This window comes from Macrotis lagotis, chromosome 8 (genome assembly GCF_037893015.1).
Source record: "Macrotis lagotis isolate mMagLag1 chromosome 8, bilby.v1.9.chrom.fasta, whole genome shotgun sequence".
Classification (NCBI taxonomy): Eukaryota; Metazoa; Chordata; class Mammalia; order Peramelemorphia; family Peramelidae; genus Macrotis; species Macrotis lagotis.
The window spans coordinates 66,380,332-66,400,643 of NC_133665.1; the positions used below are offsets into that span (position 1 = coordinate 66,380,332).

At 34.3% G+C, this 20,312-nt stretch overlaps 1 protein-coding gene across 12 annotated transcripts in view; it reads right to left on the reverse strand.

Annotated features, from left to right (window-relative positions):
• The window catches only part of RFX3 (regulatory factor X3), a 358,977-nt gene that overhangs the window by 38,061 nt on the left and 300,604 nt on the right, over positions 1-20,312 (reverse strand). For all 12 annotated transcript variants that reach the window (XM_074197449.1, XM_074197448.1, XM_074197442.1 and 9 more), the window contains 5 exons: positions 17,262-17,383; positions 16,548-16,660; positions 7,052-7,167; positions 6,449-6,603; positions 2,099-2,196 (listed from right to left, as the gene is read on the reverse strand). In XM_074197449.1, coding sequence (XP_074053550.1) covers positions 2,099-2,196; positions 6,449-6,603; positions 7,052-7,167; positions 16,548-16,660; positions 17,262-17,383 — 604 coding nt within the window. The remainder of the gene's footprint in view (positions 1-2,098; positions 2,197-6,448; positions 6,604-7,051; positions 7,168-16,547; positions 16,661-17,261; positions 17,384-20,312) is intronic.

Genomic DNA, 20,312 nt, shown 5'->3' on the forward strand with positions numbered 1-20,312 from the left:
AAGAATCCATTCTTATCACTTTTTATTTGTTTTCTAGTAATTTCATTCAGGCTTATGGCTTAAACTGCTACCTCTATTCTTATGACTCCTAAATTTATATTTCTGTTTTGGAATATTTTCTGAGATTCAGATATGTATTTACAATCACCTATCAACATCTCTAGCTGGATGTCATTCTCTATGCCTCAAACCCTCAAACTCAACTTTGCTTAATATGTTAAGGATATGTGATTATCTCATTCTGTGAGCTCTCTACACTGATTCAGATTACCATCTATCCATAATTCAGTAGCAAATCTTAAGAAATTTGTCTGAGTTCAAAAAGGATATGTGATTTAGCCTTGGTGTCAGGTAGTATTTGAACTCTGGTCGTACATATGCCATATCAAGCAAAGCAGACAACTCACCTTCATGTCTACAGCATTTCCTAAAACCAGACATCTTTTTCTATAAATATATTCTCCTTTTGATTGCAATTTTTTTCTTTGAAATCATCATGAACCATGCCTGCAACATTAGGTCTTCTCTGGCTCTTTCTACACCTATTCAAGCAATTACTAAGTCCTTTTAATTTTACCTTCAAAATTTTATTTACATAACTTCCCTCCTCTCTATTCTGATAATCATTATTCTAGTCCAGACTCTTCATGACTACTGACTTGGACACCACTCTAATAGGCCTCCTGCTTCTACACTCTCACCAACTAATTCATTGCATTGCCAATCTCATGCCTGGAATTCAGGGCCCTTCACAATCTGACATCATCTTACCTCTATATGGACTCATATTTAAAGAGAATTCTCTGCACTTTTGGTCATACTATTCCCTAAATCTTGACTGTCCTTTCTATGTTCTGCTGTTGAATCTTGACCCATCCATTATAACCAAACTCATATTCTACTTTTTCCATGGAAAACACTTCTGATATAACTCAAGAGTAATACTGGTTTTCCTCCTTGAACATCAAATAGTACTTTGCTTTCTACTTCTCTTGTGCAATTGGCAGACAATACTATATAATTACTTATATTTGTTAAACTATAAGTTACCTAAAAAGGCAAGGCATAAGTCTTTTCTAAAGTTTTGTATTGCTCCCTGTATCTATCACCATGCTCTGCACATAGGAAGAATTAAAAAATTAAGTTAATGAATAAACACTCCAAATTTGAAGACTGTATCAAGTCATTATTATTCTAAAGTGGCACCTCTTTGTCTCTCATGTGACACTATATAGCACAGTTCCCAAATTTTTAACCCCAATGAAACAGAATTGTTGTGAATGAGATGATGCATGTAGAGTGCTTTGCAAGATAGAGAGCCTCATATAAATGCCAGTTATTACTAGAGATATAAGTACTTGAACACTTGGATGTTTCTCCAGGTTATGCTTTTAACTATCTGCACTAGAATCTTCCTCTGATGCCTTGGCATGATGTGATACTGGTCCTGGGTTACTGAAGACGAAGTTAATGAAGTTCAAGTTCTGGCAAGATTGAATTAATCAATCAACAAAAATTTATTAAATGTCTATAGAATTATCTAGATAATAAGTCCCAAACCCAATACTAAGTGCTGGAGTCAAAAAGTGGGTTCAAAAGTGGACCTGGTAAGAGATGGTAATATTTGCCCTTTGAAGCCCAGATAATTTCAGTAAGACTCATTACCAGATGAGTTATGGGGCTGACACAATTTTCAGCAAGATATAAGCTCTCTCAAGTCATGAATGATTGAGATTTACAAGTTGAAGGAAGAATATGTATTAATACAACTGTTAAACCTGGAATTATATGAGCATTTTGAAGGCTCAATTTATGACATGTTTATAACTTCATTACTTCTGGAATTATTTCTCTACTTACTTTGAAAAATTTAACTAACACTTGAAATCTATGAACTGTTGAATTTTAACATAAAAACAATAATGTAAATAGTTCATTAGAGAAAATTAGAACTTTGAGAAAGTAACAAAAACAATCTTGCATATTTACCATATAGATTATGTTATACAATGCCACCCAGAGATCAAATGTAGTAAAGACAAAGGTTCAAAACAATTTACAAAAGACAAAAATGAAGGGCACAGCTAGCAAAATGTACCTTGGTTTGTATCATTCTCTGTGGAATATTGTTCATGGCATTGGAAAGCCAACCTTCAAGGCTTTTTGCAAAATTGCGAATGGCTTGGGTCAAGGCACCTAAATATTAAAGAATAAAAAAAAAATGAAAAAAGCCAAATAACCAATATTGTTATATCCGGGGTAAGAAGGGTAAGGAATGTAGAGGAAATGCATAAACATACAATTTGAAATATTCCTGAGAATTTTCATTTCCTATTTTGATATGTTATATATATATATATATATATATATATGTATATTTATGTGTGTGGGTGTGTGTATATTTATAACACTCTCCTCTGCCTCCATGTCTTACTTCTTGGAGGTTTTGTATTTAATTGTTTCACTACCAGATTGTTCTTATCCTTTAGTGGGAAACCCAAATATTCAAATATTTGATTGCAGCAACATATACCAGTTGTGAATGATTATAGATTTTTCTATTTTGAACAGAGCATTTCTCAACAATTGTTTTATGCTCAATGATGGAACAAATTCAGTAGAAAGTATTTTGTTCAGGCATAGATTGGATGAGTTGATATTAGAAGTCCCTTCCAACTCCCATATTCTGTGATTTTTTTCCCAACCCCTAATCTAGAGTAACAGCATAATCTTCCCTGATATATTCAGGTAAATGAGGGACAAAGCTTTATTCATATGGGTTTGGATAATTAAATCAATTTTTAATTTTTTTGGTATACATATACATAGCATAAGTGTAATGAAAACGACTTCCAACCTTTATGAGAATTTTCAGAACTATTCACTATGAGAACTGCATGCTATATTTTCTGCAGTGTGTAAATAGGGACAGACATCTCTGTCCCACAACTCTACATTTTATGTAGGATGTGGTGAAGGGATAAAAACATCCTTGGTCACAAGGGAAAAGGACTAGAGTATTTGGCAGGTAGGGCCAGCATACACAGAATCTACTCCCTAACTACATAGACTTGACTATTCCAGTAAGTAATAAGAAAATGGACTCAAATAATAATATTAAGCCTTCAGGGCACCACTTTTATTTTTAGGTCGAGATGATGCAATAAGTAAATAAAATGCTGCTACTGTTTTCTAGCTCTGTGATTTTACTTTATTTGTGCCCAAGGCTCCATAAGGAAGGGAACAAACAGTTTTAAATACTTATAAATAACTATCTAGATACAATTTACAACCACAAGATTAATCTAGGGATACCCCATGTGATAGATGGGTATTTTAATCTCTCTTTTAGAGATAAAGCCTTGGAAATTTAAATTATTTGCCCAAGGCTGAAAAGCAAATTAAAGGCAATCCCTTGGTTCTCCAGGTCAGTGCTAAAACTTGTCTGATATACTTCCTCAATGACAAACATCTTTGTTTAAGAAAACTAAAAAATATATTAAAGTGTCAACTAGACTGAAAACAAACAACTTATTCTTTCTATAGATTAAAAAGTTATCCTTTTTCTTTTTGTATTATTCAATGGGACAAATGATGGATGAACTTGAATCAGTCTGGATTTTGATTAAGAAAAGCAGCCTCAAATATGGAAGATTAAGCGAATCCTTAATCTGTAAAAAAACATTGGAAATTTCTTGAGAAGTGATCTTTCTCTTGAAATTTCCAGAGCTTCCTGCTTTGTCAAAGCTGGGAAGCTTATGAAAAAAATCTGTCCTGCTGTATTATGCTCTAGGATCATGGAAGATAGGTATGAATGAAAATGAAAAAATAACAAAAAACCAACCATTTTTGAAGCTCAAGAAAATTTGGGGTCAAGATACAGTTTAAGATTCAATTTGGATCTCATTTTATCCAAATTAATTTGATGTTCAGGAGGTTAGAGATGATTACATTTATTTTGTATCTTAGGAATAATGAAAATAACTTGGAATCTTTTCCCTGTTGCATAAGAATGAGGTGCTGGACTGTTAATTATGCTTACTGATAATTGAGAGCTGAATTTTTGTCACTAATTGTGCTTGGAGGGATTCCTTGTATTTAGCAATTTCACATTTTCAGAAAATGGAATTTTAGGATTCAGTATTTGTTAATCTGACTTCAAATTAATGTGATGGGCAAAGATTTTTTTAATACCAAAAAAGGAACCCCATCTGGGTGGAAAAAAAATGTGTCTCTTCTGTTATGAAGGAAAAAGATGGATGGCAGAGTTCTGTACTAGTAGTCGCCAGGAAAAGAAATTCTTCATTGTAGAGAGAAGTTAGTTTGGTCTTTCTATAAGAATTTATGTAAAATAAAAAAAAAATTGTACAGATTGACTTTGACAAATCTTAAAATTCTTGAATGGATTGTTTGAAATTCAAAATCTATTCCAAAGCCTACTTGTCTCAACCTGTTGAAGGTTAATATTAACATGCATATATTCAAAAGATAGCTATCTAAAATGTATTTTGAGCTTTTATTTCTTTGAGTTTCATTGTAGCATGGGAATGAAATCTCAAGATTTCTTTGGAATGGCTGTCTCTTAATGCATCTGTTGGTTACAAAACAACGCTGAAATTGTAGTTTTATAAAAATTTCTGAAGCTTATTTGTTCACTGAAACTTGTGGGAAGCTATTTGACAGAGCAAGCTGGCCTTTCAAATATACAATTTACAAAAAAAAAGAGATGAAGTTGAGCTGTCTATTATGGGAAACAGTGGTCACTTAAGAAGGTGCAAAAAATTAACTTTAAAAGTTCTTTTCCCCTTAGTCAAAAGTTCTGTTAAGACAAACATAAGTGATTTTGGTTTTCTGTATTTAGAATGCTGTGGCATTTTTTTTAAACCTTACTGACATCTCTCCATCTATCTCATGAAATAAATTGTGAGTAGGCAGTGAGATGTCATAGGCTAATGAGCTCTTCTATAAAACTTCTCTTAAACATCTCTAGAGAATACCACTCAGTGTACATGGAGCAAGAGGAAGGCAAGGGAAATCAGGTACTGGAACAGAAATCAGTACAAGATATGCACACTGAAGTTTTCCATGACAAAGTCACTTTTAATCAATCTTTAATCAAGAAAACTTTGTGTGGATGGAATGGAAAATTAAGTCAGAGGGCTTTCTTTATTCTCACTTTGGGAACTTAATTAAATCTCTAATTTTTTTGGTGACATACTTAAACTAGAATTTAATGGCTTAAAGAATGAAGTCTTTTGTGTATGTTTGTTAGACATATGGAACTTGAGATAAAGACAGTTAAACTATTTTCCTGACATTTATACATAAATCCATATGCATATCCATAGATTACAAACATATTGTGGATAGATATGCATTAAGGTGGCAGGAAGAATGAAAGAATTACAACCAATAAAAAAAGTATTTATTTTTCATGATCTCCATTAATTTCTGCCACATTTAGAAATGGATGAGGTTAAAATATACAAAAGTACTGTGTTAATCTCCTGAGCTTCTGTTCTACCAAATCTTGATTTATTTTGTTGAAAACATTAACAATAGCTGCCTATGAGCAAGTACACTTCAAATCTATGCTTTCTGATTTCTAAAGCTAACATTACTTTTACCTCCATTAATGTGCTTAAAGAGTGGAAGTTCTGTTCCATTTCATTAACAAGTTAAGGTCAGTCGCATCTGCTCATAAAGATGTAGGTGTAAAATTGTTCTCAACTGCCTTTAACAACTAGACTCCTTAGTAGCACTTATATTGACATCTGTAGAAAATAGCTTTGTTTGCTACAAGGTAGTTTGAGGCACTATCTCCTTTAAAAATAATCTAACTTATCTGTAATGCCTATTGTTTGGTTCATGGTGGGAACACAATGCTGGTGTAGTTACATAGATTTTTCTCTCAGAATACTGTTAACCATTACTGTTAATGGAAGCTGCATTTGTAGTTCTTAACATGATGGACGTGACAGAGTAAATGCTTTTATAAAGGAATTCAACTTCACTGGAAACCAAGGTAAATTAACTTGATATCAAAAGCAACCAGAAAAAAGACTGGCTTAGCAATTACAGATTTCAATAATTTCACTTGAAGAAGGGAGCTGTGCTTCCGAGGGAAATAATTCAATAATGGTTGACTGGCCAAGGAGTAATCTTGCAATTAGTTATTGGGGTTGTCACCCATCTACTTAGCTGGCTTACAAGAAAGAGGTATGATAGACTGGAAAATAGGTGAGTCAGGTTCAAAAAAAAGAGTACAGTTCTTATACTAGTCTGCTTTAACGCACTTCTCCATCATATTATAGGCTTTTCTGTTTTGCAAACCTGAATGAGATTCAAACATAGAATCACTGAGAATTTTTTCCAAGTCACTTTTGAAACCTTCCTGGGAGTTACGTATGAGAACAAAAGAATCCTTACTTGTCTGCATTTAACTTACTAGGAATAGGTCTAAGGACGTCGGGAATGAGAATCTCCACCAAAGCCTGGTACATCCCATGGTCACAGTTACACATCCATTTCAGAATAGACTCATTTTTGCACAGAGTTATCAGCTTTGCTTTCGGAAGTCGGCTTTCTATTTCACTCAGATTGCTGGTGTGAATAAATGTTGCAAATGAATAGATGGCAAATGAGGATAAAAAAAAAGAATAATGGGCTTTTAAAATATTTTTATTGAATAAAATACTATAGAGGTTAGACTATACCATCACTGCACTGGTGCCACATACCTGAACTAAAGGGCTCCCCCCAAAGTTTTTTACTTACTTTCAAATTTTCTAAAGACATGTTGACTGGTTACTTTTTTTTCCAATAAGAAAGGGGAAAGATGTCTACTGCAGTCACCCAAATCGATCAAATGGGAGCTATGTGGAGAGGTTAAACCTTAAAATAGCAGTTTGTGGTATATTTCTATCTTAGTCAAAATGTTAGCCTATCAAATTAACATTATCAGGAAAGGTTCACAACTGGTATACATATCTCTAAGTTGTCAGAGTTGTTCAGTTATTACAGTAAATTAGAAAAGGTTTTGGATTCTGACCTGGATTCAGTAATGGTAGTGCCATCAGCTGGAGTGGAGGGAGAATAACGCCAGAAAGTTTGCCATAATTTTTCTATCAGGCTAAACTGAAGATTCACAACAACATCCAATATTGCCTAGAAAACACAAATCAAGGTCAGGTGACCTTCCTGTTGCATTTACATTAACCAAAAGGAGTAGAGGTTTACATTTGGTGCACAGATAAATAAAAGTTTCTTTTCTAACTAAGTACAGTATAATGATAAGATATAACTATTTCTAGTCACTGGGTATTAGGTGTTTAATCAGGAAATTTCTTCAGAACCTGCTAAAGATATATGACAGAACAAAGGAAAGCTGAACCACTAAAGACAAGGACATAAACTAAGGAAAGTTGACTAATTCCTTTCAAAATTAAAATGCCAGATAATGTTTTCAAAGATCTCTAGCTTGTTGATTTTTTATGTGTGTCTTGCTCTCCCTCACCATTTTTTTTGCTTCATCCATATCACCTCTTAAGTTTCATTCTTCCTTATGATTTTTCTCTTCTCAATACTTTCTATCACACTTTTATTTTGAAATTTAGCAGGACAGTTATAATCTAACCTTTGTTTCACATTATCCTATCATGATTCCTGTTGTCCCAATAATGTACCTGTCAGGAAGCGCTCCTCAGTCCCCTAGCTGCTATCACCACCTTCCCATCTGGGATAGTGTTCCACATTCTCTGAATATAGCCCCTACATACCCAGCTATTTTCATGTATTTCTCCTTTATTAGAATACAAGCTTCTTGAGGGCAAGGATAGTCTTTGCTTTTACTTGATGTCTTAGAAATCAGTGGCCTCAGGAGGATGCTGTGTTCAGGCACAGCAAGTCATGAGGACTGTTTACTAAAGGACAGAAGGGTAGCATGCTGATGAAATCATGGCTTCTTAAAGTACAAGTATAAAAAGCATTGAATGTGTAAACCATCAAGAGAGCATTAGGAGGCTATGGTCAGGGCTGTATGCAAGCAAGATGCAGAGCAAGACTTCTGAACCAACCCCTACTGTTTCATTCTAGGATGAACAGAACCAGAAAGGCATCAAGATGTCCTCCCTAGTAGAACAGTGCTGCAGTAGGGTAGAAGGCATTACAACAACTGCCACATTTAAGTGACATTAAAACCAACATCAGAGGAACCACTATATTCCAATGCAATTCAGCAAACAGGTATTGCCTTTTTGTGTACCAGGCTGTGGGGAAAACAGAAACTAACTAGCAAACCAAATAGGCCTTCAGCCCTAAGATGCTCCCATTGAGGAGCTCCTTATGAGTAGAATTCTACTGGTTCTTGCCTTCAGGATCAAATATCAAGCCCTCTGTTTGCCTTTTGGAGCCTATCACAACCTGACCATCTTATACTTTTCCATTCTATATACATTCTCTGCCCCTCCATATACTTTAGGACTCCTACTTGGATGGGACTCTCCACTTTTCAACATTACATTTTTACTGGCTGTCCTCTAGGTCTAGAATGGTCTCCTGATTCATATCTCCCCTTTTGGTTTCTTAGGCTTTCTTCATCTCTTAGCTCAGTTACCACACTTGTAAAAGACCTCTTACTGTCCCCTTTCAATGCTAGTGGCTTCTCTATGAAATCACCTCTAATTTACTCTGTATATCTAGCTGTCTGTCTGGCTATCTTGTTTGTACATAGTTGATTATTGCCTACTGCTTCCACCATTAGAATATGAGCTACTTGAGGGCAGGGACAATGTTTTTAATTTCTTATTATCTCCAGTGTTTAATACAGTGCTTTGCCCAGAGTAAGTGCATAATAAAATGTTTATTCACTCAATTTAACTTAATGAGCTATGTAGCTTGATATCTATGATGGGAATAATCACATATAGACACCTTTTATATATATATATATATTTATTTATGTACATGCATATGCATATATAAGTGCAAATGGATAAGATGTAATATGGGAAAATGAGATGATGTACAATGTATAAGTTCACACAAAGTGTTTTTGGAAATATGAGAAAGGTAAGGAAATGGGAGAGGCTTGATGGAGCAGCTGGTACATAAGTTGGGCCTTCAATGAAGATAAGGACCTTAAAAATAACAGATGGAGAATGGGGAGAGGTAAGACCATTCCATGCATGTAAAATACTAGGAAAAATGTAGACAAAAAAGAGAAGGTAGCCTAGGAATTGATAATACAGGGTAGTCCAGTTTAGTATCACAGTCAGGTCATATTCTAAGATCAAAATATTATCTAATTTTATACAGTACTTGAAGGTTTAATTAAGAATAAAATGGAAAGCCATTAAAGGTTTTTGAGGAGAGATATTCCATTTGGATGGTTTCTTGGTAATATGATAGATGAACATTAAATGCCTTTTAGGTGTTGTTTAAAGTTCTGCAGTGAGAAGAGGTAGCCCATTACACCTTTAGACAGGTATAACTGATGTTGCTATTTTCTTTCATTCTCTAAAAGGACCATAACATCAGGGTAGTGATGCCATGATGTGCAACTGAATTGAATTTAATTAAGGGAGGGTTATGCAAAGGGAGGGAAGGGAAAAACTGAATCAGAACCACCCAAAGGAATAGAGAAAAGCAAGAGAGTGACTAGCATGGTGGTAGAAGAGATGGAGAAGGTGGTCAGGGAGGAAAGTTGAGGTCACAAACATCAAAGTAAAACACTTCTGTATTTTTCTTCTAAGATTACCTTCCTTGTACATGATTTACATCTTTTAGGTATGTAGTTGCATGCCTGTTGTCTCTTCCATTAGAAGGTGAGCCTCTTGAGGACAGGGATTGATTCTGTTTTCTTTGTATCTGGCACAAATCTTAATAAATGCTTGTTGACAAAGTGACTGATGATACATGATCTAATTTAGGCTCTAATCTTAACTTCCTTTTTTCTTAATTTAGCTCCAACATGCATAGAGTATTGCGTCCAATTTTGTATCAACTTTTGATTATTCTTTTAAAATCTCCCTTTAGAATCCAAATTATTTTCTAAATTAGCTACAAAATAATAATAGACATAAAACTCGAGAATTACTTCTCTATGCAAAGAATGTGTTTTAGACTGAATGTATTTAATAATTTGGGCCCTAAGAAGTGTTATAACTGCCAAACTATCATATATGAGAAAGATGGTCTAGTTAACTAGTGAACTTTGGGTACCCTAGAAAGCCAATTTGGATTCTTAGGCAAAGAAAAAAAATTCAAATCTGGTGTTTAACAATCTCATTTGGTTTGCCTGTAAAGATGTACATGTAGATATGCATGAACATATATATATATATATATATATATACATATATATATATATATATATATACATAATGCTCCTTTTTAAAGACTGCTTTTATGAAGACTCTAAGTCCAATTAACAAATACAGAAAGATGGGGGTGGCTAGGTGGCACAATGGATAGAGCACCAGTCCTGGAGTCAGGAGTACCTGAGTTCAAATCCAGTCTCAGACACTTACTAATTACCTAGTTACATGGCCTTGGACAAGCCACTTAAAGTCATTGCCTTGCAAAAACTTAAAAAAAAAACCCAAACAAAAAAACAAATACAGAAAGAAATTTGAAATCATTGGGAAATGTCACAAAAATCAGAAAAGTTAAAATAGAGGAAAATGAATCTTTCTGATATGTCAGTAAATAACTGAATTAATTTCAATATACATATATTAAGCACTATGTGTACAAATTATTATGCCTTTAAGGAACTTGTCTAATGGGAGGGATAGGTATACAAGTTAGTAAAGCACAATTTAGCAGTAAAGAAAGGATCAAGACAATGCTTTCTATGAAAATTTCAGAAGGAAGAGTTCACTTGCAGTTGCAGTTCCAGGGAAGCTTCATGGGAGAGATGACACCTGAGCTGGACCTTGAAGGAAGAAAAGATTTCAATAGATGGAGATGAAGAGGAATGCATTAAAGACATGGTTTGGGGATGGGGATTAGCGACCTGCATGAATACAGAGAGGAAAGGCAATGCTAGAGGGGACTGAAGAACTGCTTGATTCTTGATTGTGTGTGTGTGTGTGTGTGTGTGTGTGTGTGTGTGTGTGTGTGTTTGTAGGAAAATTTTGAAATAATGCTGGAAAGGTAAGATGTGGAGGACCTTAAATGTCAAGTTAAGAAGTCTGTAGATTATCCTACAGATAATAGGGCATCACAGAAAATTTTGAGCAGGCTGCTAGTGACAGTCAAATACATATATCTGGTTATTTTGAAAATGGTATGGAAAAATGGATAATGTAGGAAATAGAATGAAAGCAAGTATGTTGGTCAGGATGTTAGAGAAGATGTTATGAATGTGTAAACTTGGTTGTGGCAGTATGATTGCAGAGGAGGAGACAGATGTAAGAGATATTTAAAAGGCACAACCAATAGGATCTAATAACTGATTGACGTAAGGGATGAAGGAAACAAAAGAATAAAAAGTGACAAGTTTTGACCCTGGATGAAGGGGAAGATGATAGTGCCATTGACAGAAATATAAAAATTTAGAACAAAAACAGATTTTAGAGGAAAGACCATGAAGTTCAACTTCAAACAGGTTGAGTTTGAGCTGCCAGTGGGACATTCTGATGAATATTGTCTTCCATTCAGTTAGAGAGGCAGGATCCAATCTCCAAGAGGTTGAGAGTAAAGATTTAGATTGATGAGGCATTGAGTAAAGGTGGAACATTAAGATATCAAATAGAAACACAAATGAAGAAAAAGTAGAAAGACAAGAAAAAAAGAACCTGCAACAGAATATTAGAAGACCATGTCTAAGAAGCAATAGGACAATGAAAATTAAATTGATAAAGTAGACTGGTAGGTGAAAATCAAAGGGAGAGTTCCATCAAGATGCCAAAGAAGGAAAGTCAGTCCATAAAGAGAGTTCAATGGTGTCAAATTGGATGGGAAGTTTTAAAAGGCCAATGAATCTGGTAATAAATGTAACCTTAAATGAGAAATTTCAATAGTGGCAATAGAATATTGCAGATAGTTGAGGAACTCTTTAAGTGGGTGCAGAAGAAATATAAACATTGGGTGTAAATTAATCTTTCTAGAAATTTAATACTAAAGGAGAGGAGAAATATTAGGAGAAATCAAGCAGGTAACAAGGTGAATGGAAAAAAAATGAAGGAAGCCTAAGAAAGTTTAAAGGCAGCAGGGAAGAAATGAGTTGAGAGGATGTGAATTATATAAATACTCTATAGGGAAAGGGATAAGGATAAGAAAAAATGGATCAATAGCATAGGAGGAGTTAATTTGGCTAGAGGTAGGGTAATCTTGTTCTCTGATGTGGAGCAAAGATAGGAATTTTGAGGAGAAAGGGGTGGAAAATGAGATTAATTTGGGATGGACAGCTTTAATCTTATTAAAATAGAAAACAAGGTCATCTTCAAAGGTGAGTGAGATTGTGATGGAAGATGGAGGAGTCTGGTAGAGTTTGTAGAGCTGTGATAGAAAGCTTGAAAGGGAATCAGTCAAAAATGAGAAGTAAGGTTCAATAGCATGACTTTTTAATGGACTCATTATGATTTCATTACTTCCTTAAGAAGGTGGAATAACAATTATCTGAGGGATTTAAAAGTGGAGAATAGTGCTTTCTTGAATGACCTTAGTATAGAGTCAAGATTGCAAAAGGAGAAAAATGAAGCTAAAATAAGCATGGTAGACTGGAAAGGGAGTGGGGGGGGGGGGAGAAGATCAATGGAGTACAAGGCAAAAGACCAGTTCAGAACAATTTAAACAGTGGGAGAAATGAAAAGACAATGCATTATGATCAGAAGGAAATTTAAGAATTAGGAACCTATCAGACACAGGTTGGACCTGATAGGCTCTGAGGTCCTTTCTGACATTCTGGGACTTCTCTGTCCCTCTGAATGTTTGGAATGTTGTATGTATGCCAACATTTTATAAATTAAACCATATTCTTATGCTCCAGGGAATTCGAAATGTAAAGGAACTATGTGATAAATCTTTGAAGAGCACATTTTGTGCTAGAAGCAAAGAAGTGCCCGTCAATTGGGAAATATCTAAATTAATAGTGATGCATTAACCTAATCAAATATTACCAGGATGTAAGAAAAAAAAGACTACAGAGAAATATGGGAAGACAAGTGAACTGATGCAAAGTAAGCAGAACAATAAAAACAAAATGTTCATAGATCATAATCAATGCAAATGGAAAGAAAAATGGAAATAATGTGATAAAAGCTGAATGCTATGAAATTACAATAACCAGACTTGGCCCCCAAAAAGAGATTGAGAAGTGAGAGATAAGGGGACTTTTTCTCTGTTATTGGCTAGTTTTGCTGAAGTATTTTCCCTGTCTCTTTGTTATACCAGAGTTGTCTCTCTGGCAATAGATGGGAAAAGAAATAAACTGGGAAATGAAGATGACATAAAACAAAAAGAAATCAATTAAAATATATTTGAAAAACATTTTACTGCACAAATTTTCATTTGCTTAAATTCTACCCATAGGAAGCAGAAAAACCATAGAGAATTATCTTCTTCACTGAAGGGAATATGGTTTAAGGGAACAGGTCTTGTATTTGGACTCAGATGATCATAATTCAAAATTCAGATCTGTTCCTCCCTTTGTCCTTGATTAAATTCCTGAATATTTTTAGGCCTAAATTTCTTCATCTATAAAATAAATTGGAAGATCTCTATGGTCCTTCCAATTCTAAACTCTATGATTATTATAGAGGAGGATAAGTTAACACTGTTGTCTCAAATTAATTTATAAATTAGAGAGTTGAACTATATCAAAATGTCACTGGGGAAAAACTTAAGGATTAACAGGGAGATGAATATTCCCTGAATTTATGATTAAAATGGTCACTGCTGGTTTTGGTTGTTAGGATCACAGGAAGATATGTCACATATTCTGCTAATAATGTGAGAACTTGTTCTTGGTTGTTAATAACCCAGCACTTCTGAGAAACATTCAGTTTTACTCAAAAAATTTCTTACTTCTGGAATGGAAAAAATCCCATTAATGCTATGAGTTAAGAAGTTTCACTGCATATCATGTATATTTCATTGTCAGTGGTTAGGAGTAAAGATGTCCATAACAACCAAAGAATTATATTCCACTAAGAATGAGTTCACAAACAATATTGAAATAAAGATGTATAAATTTCAAATAAAGTCTTCTTTCAAAGAAAGAAAAACTTAAGAAAATCTTAAAGACAAAAAAAATTCCTCACTCATTAATCGGTAGATATCAATATAGAGAAGTGTGTTGAAACTATCCAGGAGTTGATTACACTCAAGCTAATGGGCTGGCATAACTGATGTTGCTGTAAGAACATTCTAAGTGGCCTTATGCTAAGAAGTCTGGATTTTGGACCAGATTTGGACCAAAATTTTAGTTACATTATCTTGAGTTTGGAAGCCATCTCAGACATCATCTAGTCCAACCCATTAGTAAGAATCTCATCATGATGGAAAAATGATCATCCAATATTGAGAACTCAGGGTAGGAGAGAACCCATACTTCCTGCAGTAGTCTAATCCATTTAATAAATAATTCTGATCATTAGCAATTTTTTTCTCACACCAAATGAGGGTTAGCTGAGCCAGGGACTTAAAAAGTCCCACAGTGGGTCTGCTCTTCCTTTTCTTTTATTGATTAGAAGAAAAAGACTAAGGGTTTTCTTTGAGAGTTTCCTTGTCAAGGAACTTGTCTTTTTCCTCAACTAGCCTCCAGGTCACAGGAATACAGTATGTTGATGGAGAGGTAGACCTGTGATTTCATTGGCATAGGGAATTCCTTCTACACAGATTAGGTTCTGCTTTAAGGATACAGAGCTTTTTGTGATTCAGAGTATTGAAAGATCTTTGAAAGAGTTGGTTTAAAATCTTCACTCTGGTCTTTAACTCTTGTCTGAATCTGAACTTCTGGAATTTAGTATTCTTATGAAGTGGTATATGTGATGGGAAGACATTGAAATGGAGTCAGTGGATCTATTTTTAAATACAAGTTCTTTCACTGAATACCTCTGTGATCTTTGCTCACTGTAAAATGAGTGGATTGGACCAGAAAGCATCCTTTCCTTGGCATATCAATCCCCTAGGAAAATTTGCCCCTTAATAGAAAAAAACAATTAAAGCCATTTAGTAAAAATACAGGCCTTGTTTGCTTATGATGAGTTCGCTATCCCTGGAGGTTTTATAAAGGAGAGATCAAATGTTTATTGAACTGAATAGAGTTAAAGTACCACTTATAATAAAGATGTTGGTCTATTCCATAAAGAGCCAGTCTGAAGGGAGCAAAGAAACTTTGATTCTTAGTGATGAAGAACTGATGGAGAGTAAGGTTCTTATAGGATCTGAAAGACAAACTGCCAGGGATTTATAGAGGAGATTCCTATTTAGGTAAAGGCTGAACAATACTGGTGCTTGAGGTCCCTTTGATCATTGATATTCTGTGATTTCCTTCTAGCCCAAATTCTTAGCATCCTGTCTGTATCTTAAGCACATGCGCACGCGCGCGCACACACACACACACACACACACACACACACACACACACACACACACTCTCTCTCTCTCTCTCTCTCTCTCTCTCTCTCTCTCTCTCACACACACACACAAACATATGCCTCTCTTTCTCTATCATTCTGTCTATAGGCACAAACATTTCTGTGTCATATTGGCATTTCCTTGTGTTATATTTGCATGTTTTATATAACTATATATATATAGTAATAAATGTATATACATATTTGCCTATATATTTGTTATACATATTTATGACACAAGGAGAAACTTGAAGAGAAGAATGAAAATCTCAATGATCTCTGAAGGGAATAACAACAGAACTTCATTGTCTAAGGTATATGGACAGTACAAACTCTCTCAATTATTTTAATCTATTCTCTTTGTGCCCCTCACTTCTATAGCTAGGCAGGAAAAAGCAAAGAAAAATATTTTCTATAATTTGCCTGCAAATTATTTCCTACTACATCTCTTTCATGAGCCCTTTATACTACCACCAAATTGGACTTATCTCCACCCTAATTCTTGTGATTCCTTTTCTCACATCTGTGCTTCTGGCCACACTGCTTCATTGTCTACCTAGAAGATTTTCTCCAACTCACAACATGGGCATAGTGTCTTTTTTTTTAATTCTTCTGACTCTCGCTAATTTTCCTTCTCCCAGGATGAAGTAATTTCTCCAGTCTCAGAGACCAAATAATACTTTGTCTGTTTTACTTGTCTTATGGGTTCTAATTCTGTATCATTATTTGCATATGTGTTCTATTCTACTTGATTGCTAAGCTCCTAGAGACCAGGACATTTTTTCCTTTTTTTTTTAACCTACCAGTCCTTGAACATAGTAGGCCCTTGATAAATATGTGTTGTTGAATAGACTTTGTTCAACAAAGCAAGGGGATCAGCATCTCTCCTATGTAACTGACATATCATTTACTTTTAGCTAACTGTTTTCATATGACTTAATTTGTTTGAAAAGTCTTACTTACCTCACAGTGCTCTCGATAAAGACTCTGCAGTGATTTGATATCCTCAAAGGTAGTACCATCTGGTAGAGAAGATATTTCAACTTCTCCAAACTCTGGAAGTGCTCTAGATGCATCTGTTACCGTGGCAACAGAATAGAAAAAACACTGTGGATGGTGCCAATTACAGTTTAATGAGAAAAAAAATTAAGAATACAAAGGCTTTGTTTTTGTAAAGTCAGGGGGCTCCCAAAGCCAAGACTTTTCATATATTAATCTTAATATTTTATAACCAGAAATTAGCATCAGAAAGAATAGACAAAATAAACTGTGACCAGAACTCCAATTTTTGAAGACTTTCTCAGTTGTGGAAGAGAGAGACAAAATGTTGTGGCTGACTTTTTTTAACCTTACAATTTTTCTGGACCTTTTAGAAATTGCACAGGGTTTCCCATTTTAGTAGCAAATTCATACATATTTACTCAGTATATATGGATTAAAAAGTATAACACAAATCCAGCTCTTTAAAAAAAGACAATTTGGCCAAGAATGAGCCAAACTATCATGTATGTTGGATCTATCTATCTATCTATCTATCTATCTATCTATCTATCTATCTATATCTTCAACAGAAAGAACTTTAGAGAAGAATTAGTCTGAAATGAACCATGATACTTGAAGAAATAACTATTGCTATTTTATTGGCTTCATGATCCTGATAGACATATTTTAACATACCTAAAAACTGTTGATGATGCTGACTTTGGGCAATTACAGTTTGCTCAACAGATGTGCCTGTCTGTTGACTACTTCCTGTGAAACCATCTGCAACCCCATCCACTTTCTGCATAGGCTTGTACCTTAAAATATGGAATGAAAAAACAACAATAAAATAACAATAATTAGTTTTTGAGTCTTCAAATGCACCACACAAAAATGAATAGGGCATGCGACTTATTTCTGCCTTCTTTCATTATTCAAGTTGATAGGGATTCATTTAAGAAAAACCAGACTTTAGAAAGTTGGTATAAAAAGATGTTTTCAATTATATTTTTCCCTGAGAAAAGAAATAAAATTGGGGAATCCAGGAATAAATAATTAAAACAAAGAGTTACAAAGTCTTTCTTTAACTAAATAAGCCTTATTCTGCTTGCTCATTGTATCACAAAGGTGACCCTGAATTTTCCAAGGCTATTTCCTAGGTGCAAAAGCTTGAAAGCTTTCAAATATGGATTTACAGATGGGTCTTATGTTTTAACCTTGGGGTAGCAAGAAAGTTTAGCACTTCAGTTTAATGAAACTAGTGCCTATTCAAAGAGGATCTAAAATGTAGTAAGCACTTAATATACACTTGTTGAATTGAAGTACCACTTATAGTAAAGATGTTGGTCTATCCTGTAAAAATCCAGTTTGAAAGGGTAAAGGAACTTTGATCCATGGTAACTAAAAAGGTGGAGGGTCCTTTTCAATTAATTCTACTTTAGTTTATTTCAGAAGGTTTAACAACCTCATCAATTCTTTCTGTCTTAATTTGGTTTAAGCTTCATTATTTTTAGCTATGATTTTTTGCTTAGCTAATAAAAAGCTGAATTTGTTTAAAAATTTAAATTCATGTAGTTTTGAATTCATGGAGTTTAAAACAAAAGAGATGAAAGGAATTTGCATTATTTAGCCTAAAGAAGAGAAAGCTGAAACAACTTCTAACAGATTTCAATTATGGGAAACTTTCTTATGAGATTGTGGGGGTAATTATAAAATGGAGACCAGTTGCTTTCTGATTACACTTTTTTATTGTCTATTGCATCTAGCAAATATAATATGGACATAAAATGACTGAAAATTTCCAAACTCATATAGAATTTTAGGTTAGACAAGAAGGACTTTATATACCTTCTTATTAGACTTGTGTTTATATAGGACAAACAAGCTCTTCTTGGGGGCATTATAGAACACCTATGATGATGCTGCAGTCAGTGGTAATACAATTCTTAAATTCCTTTTTTTTAGGTTTTTGCAAGGCAAACGGGGTTAAGTGGCTTGCCCAAGGCCACACAGCTAAGTAATTATTAAGTGTCTGAGACTGGATTTGAACTCAGGTACTCTTGACTCCAGGGCTGGTGCTCTAGCCACTGTCCCACCTAGCCGCCCCCAATTCTTAAATTCTTAAGGAAGTGAAAACATTTTTCTTGGAGTTATATTAATATTATCATTAATACCATTATCAATACCATCAATACCATAATAAAATAGCATCAAGATGATGCTATTAGAAGCAGAAGCCCACATTTATCTGCAAGATCTACTCCTTGAAAAGCTGATACAACAAATCATTTCTTTTGAGTCTTATAGGATATCTAGTTTCCTCTAGATAGGCAGCATGTGTGATGGAAAGAGATCAAAAGATACTTGTCCCTTGATGAGATGCATGCACTCCCTCAAAAATGAGATAAGACTTTCATAATCTTCACAAGGTTGTTGTAAACAAAGTGCTTCCTAAATTGCAAAGTATAACATAAATGTAAGCTATAGTATTAAGAAGAGGAAATAATCTCATAAAATAACTGATTTGCTCAAGATTACATAGCTTGGTAAGGAATGGGACTGAACACTAAACTACAAATTCAATACTTTTTCAACTAATAGCATATATGATCAGATAAAAACTCAGAATAAACTATATTAATAAGGAAATAAACATTTGCATTGATTGCAGTCATGGAACACAGGTCCTGGAGGATTTCTTTAATCCTAATCTTGTAGAAAAAGAATCAACTAAGAAGAAAAAATCATTTTTATGTAGTTAAGATACTCATTTTGATTTTTAATTAAACTATCTCTTTCCTAAGGGTTAAAATATATTTGAATGAATTTTAGGGGAAATATTTCTTTGCTGCTAAAAACTGATACACAAAGTCAAATATTTATTGTGTCTATGCTGTATGTATTGTTAAGAAAAATGTTGTACATAAATTGAATCTTTGAGAACTGAATTATGCTTTCCCACTGACTTACACTATAAGCTGGGGATGCTTTATTTTCATTCTGACTGATTTTCTACTGGCAATGGCTCTTGCCATTGAAACATAACTTTGAATTTTTCCTGCCTCCTCCTACTCGATCAAGTAATTCATCATCTGTAAAAACACACTTGACTTCAAACACTAGGGGAGCTCACTATTTAAAGAAAGTCTTCTCGATTTTTTTTTGGTGAGACAAATCATCACCTCCATAAATTATGTTTGAAACATGCAAAGGTCTTGGTTGCATGTTTTTTTTTAATGGAGTAAACCTGGACCATATCTGAAAATCTATGGTGCCAAAAGAAAAAAAAAGGACCTGTGCTGTTGCTAATGAAGAAACAGCTCTTGGTTTTAAAATTAGTAAGAAGCAAATGATAATTTTAACAGCTTGCAACTCCATGGGTAACCACCAACTAAAGTTGTTAATGATTAAGAAATCAAAGAAACTCTAATGCTTTAATAACTTAGTGTATGCGTGAAACCTGTCACTGAAATATAAAACTTGGAAGGTTATTAGGAATCTTTTCAATATGGAGCTCGTCATAGCTGTTATATGGAATTTGGACAGTTGTAACTCTACTTTGACAGCTCCATTGAAAATAGACAATATGGCTAAGCATGGATACTAAAACATCATACTAGAAAGCAAAAAGTGGCTTATACTTACCATCAGAATTGCCAAATTAGTTTCTCTGATCAAGTTTATGGGGGGGGATTCTTACCAGAGTTTTTAAAGCAATTGAAATTACATGTAGCAAAAATAAAACCA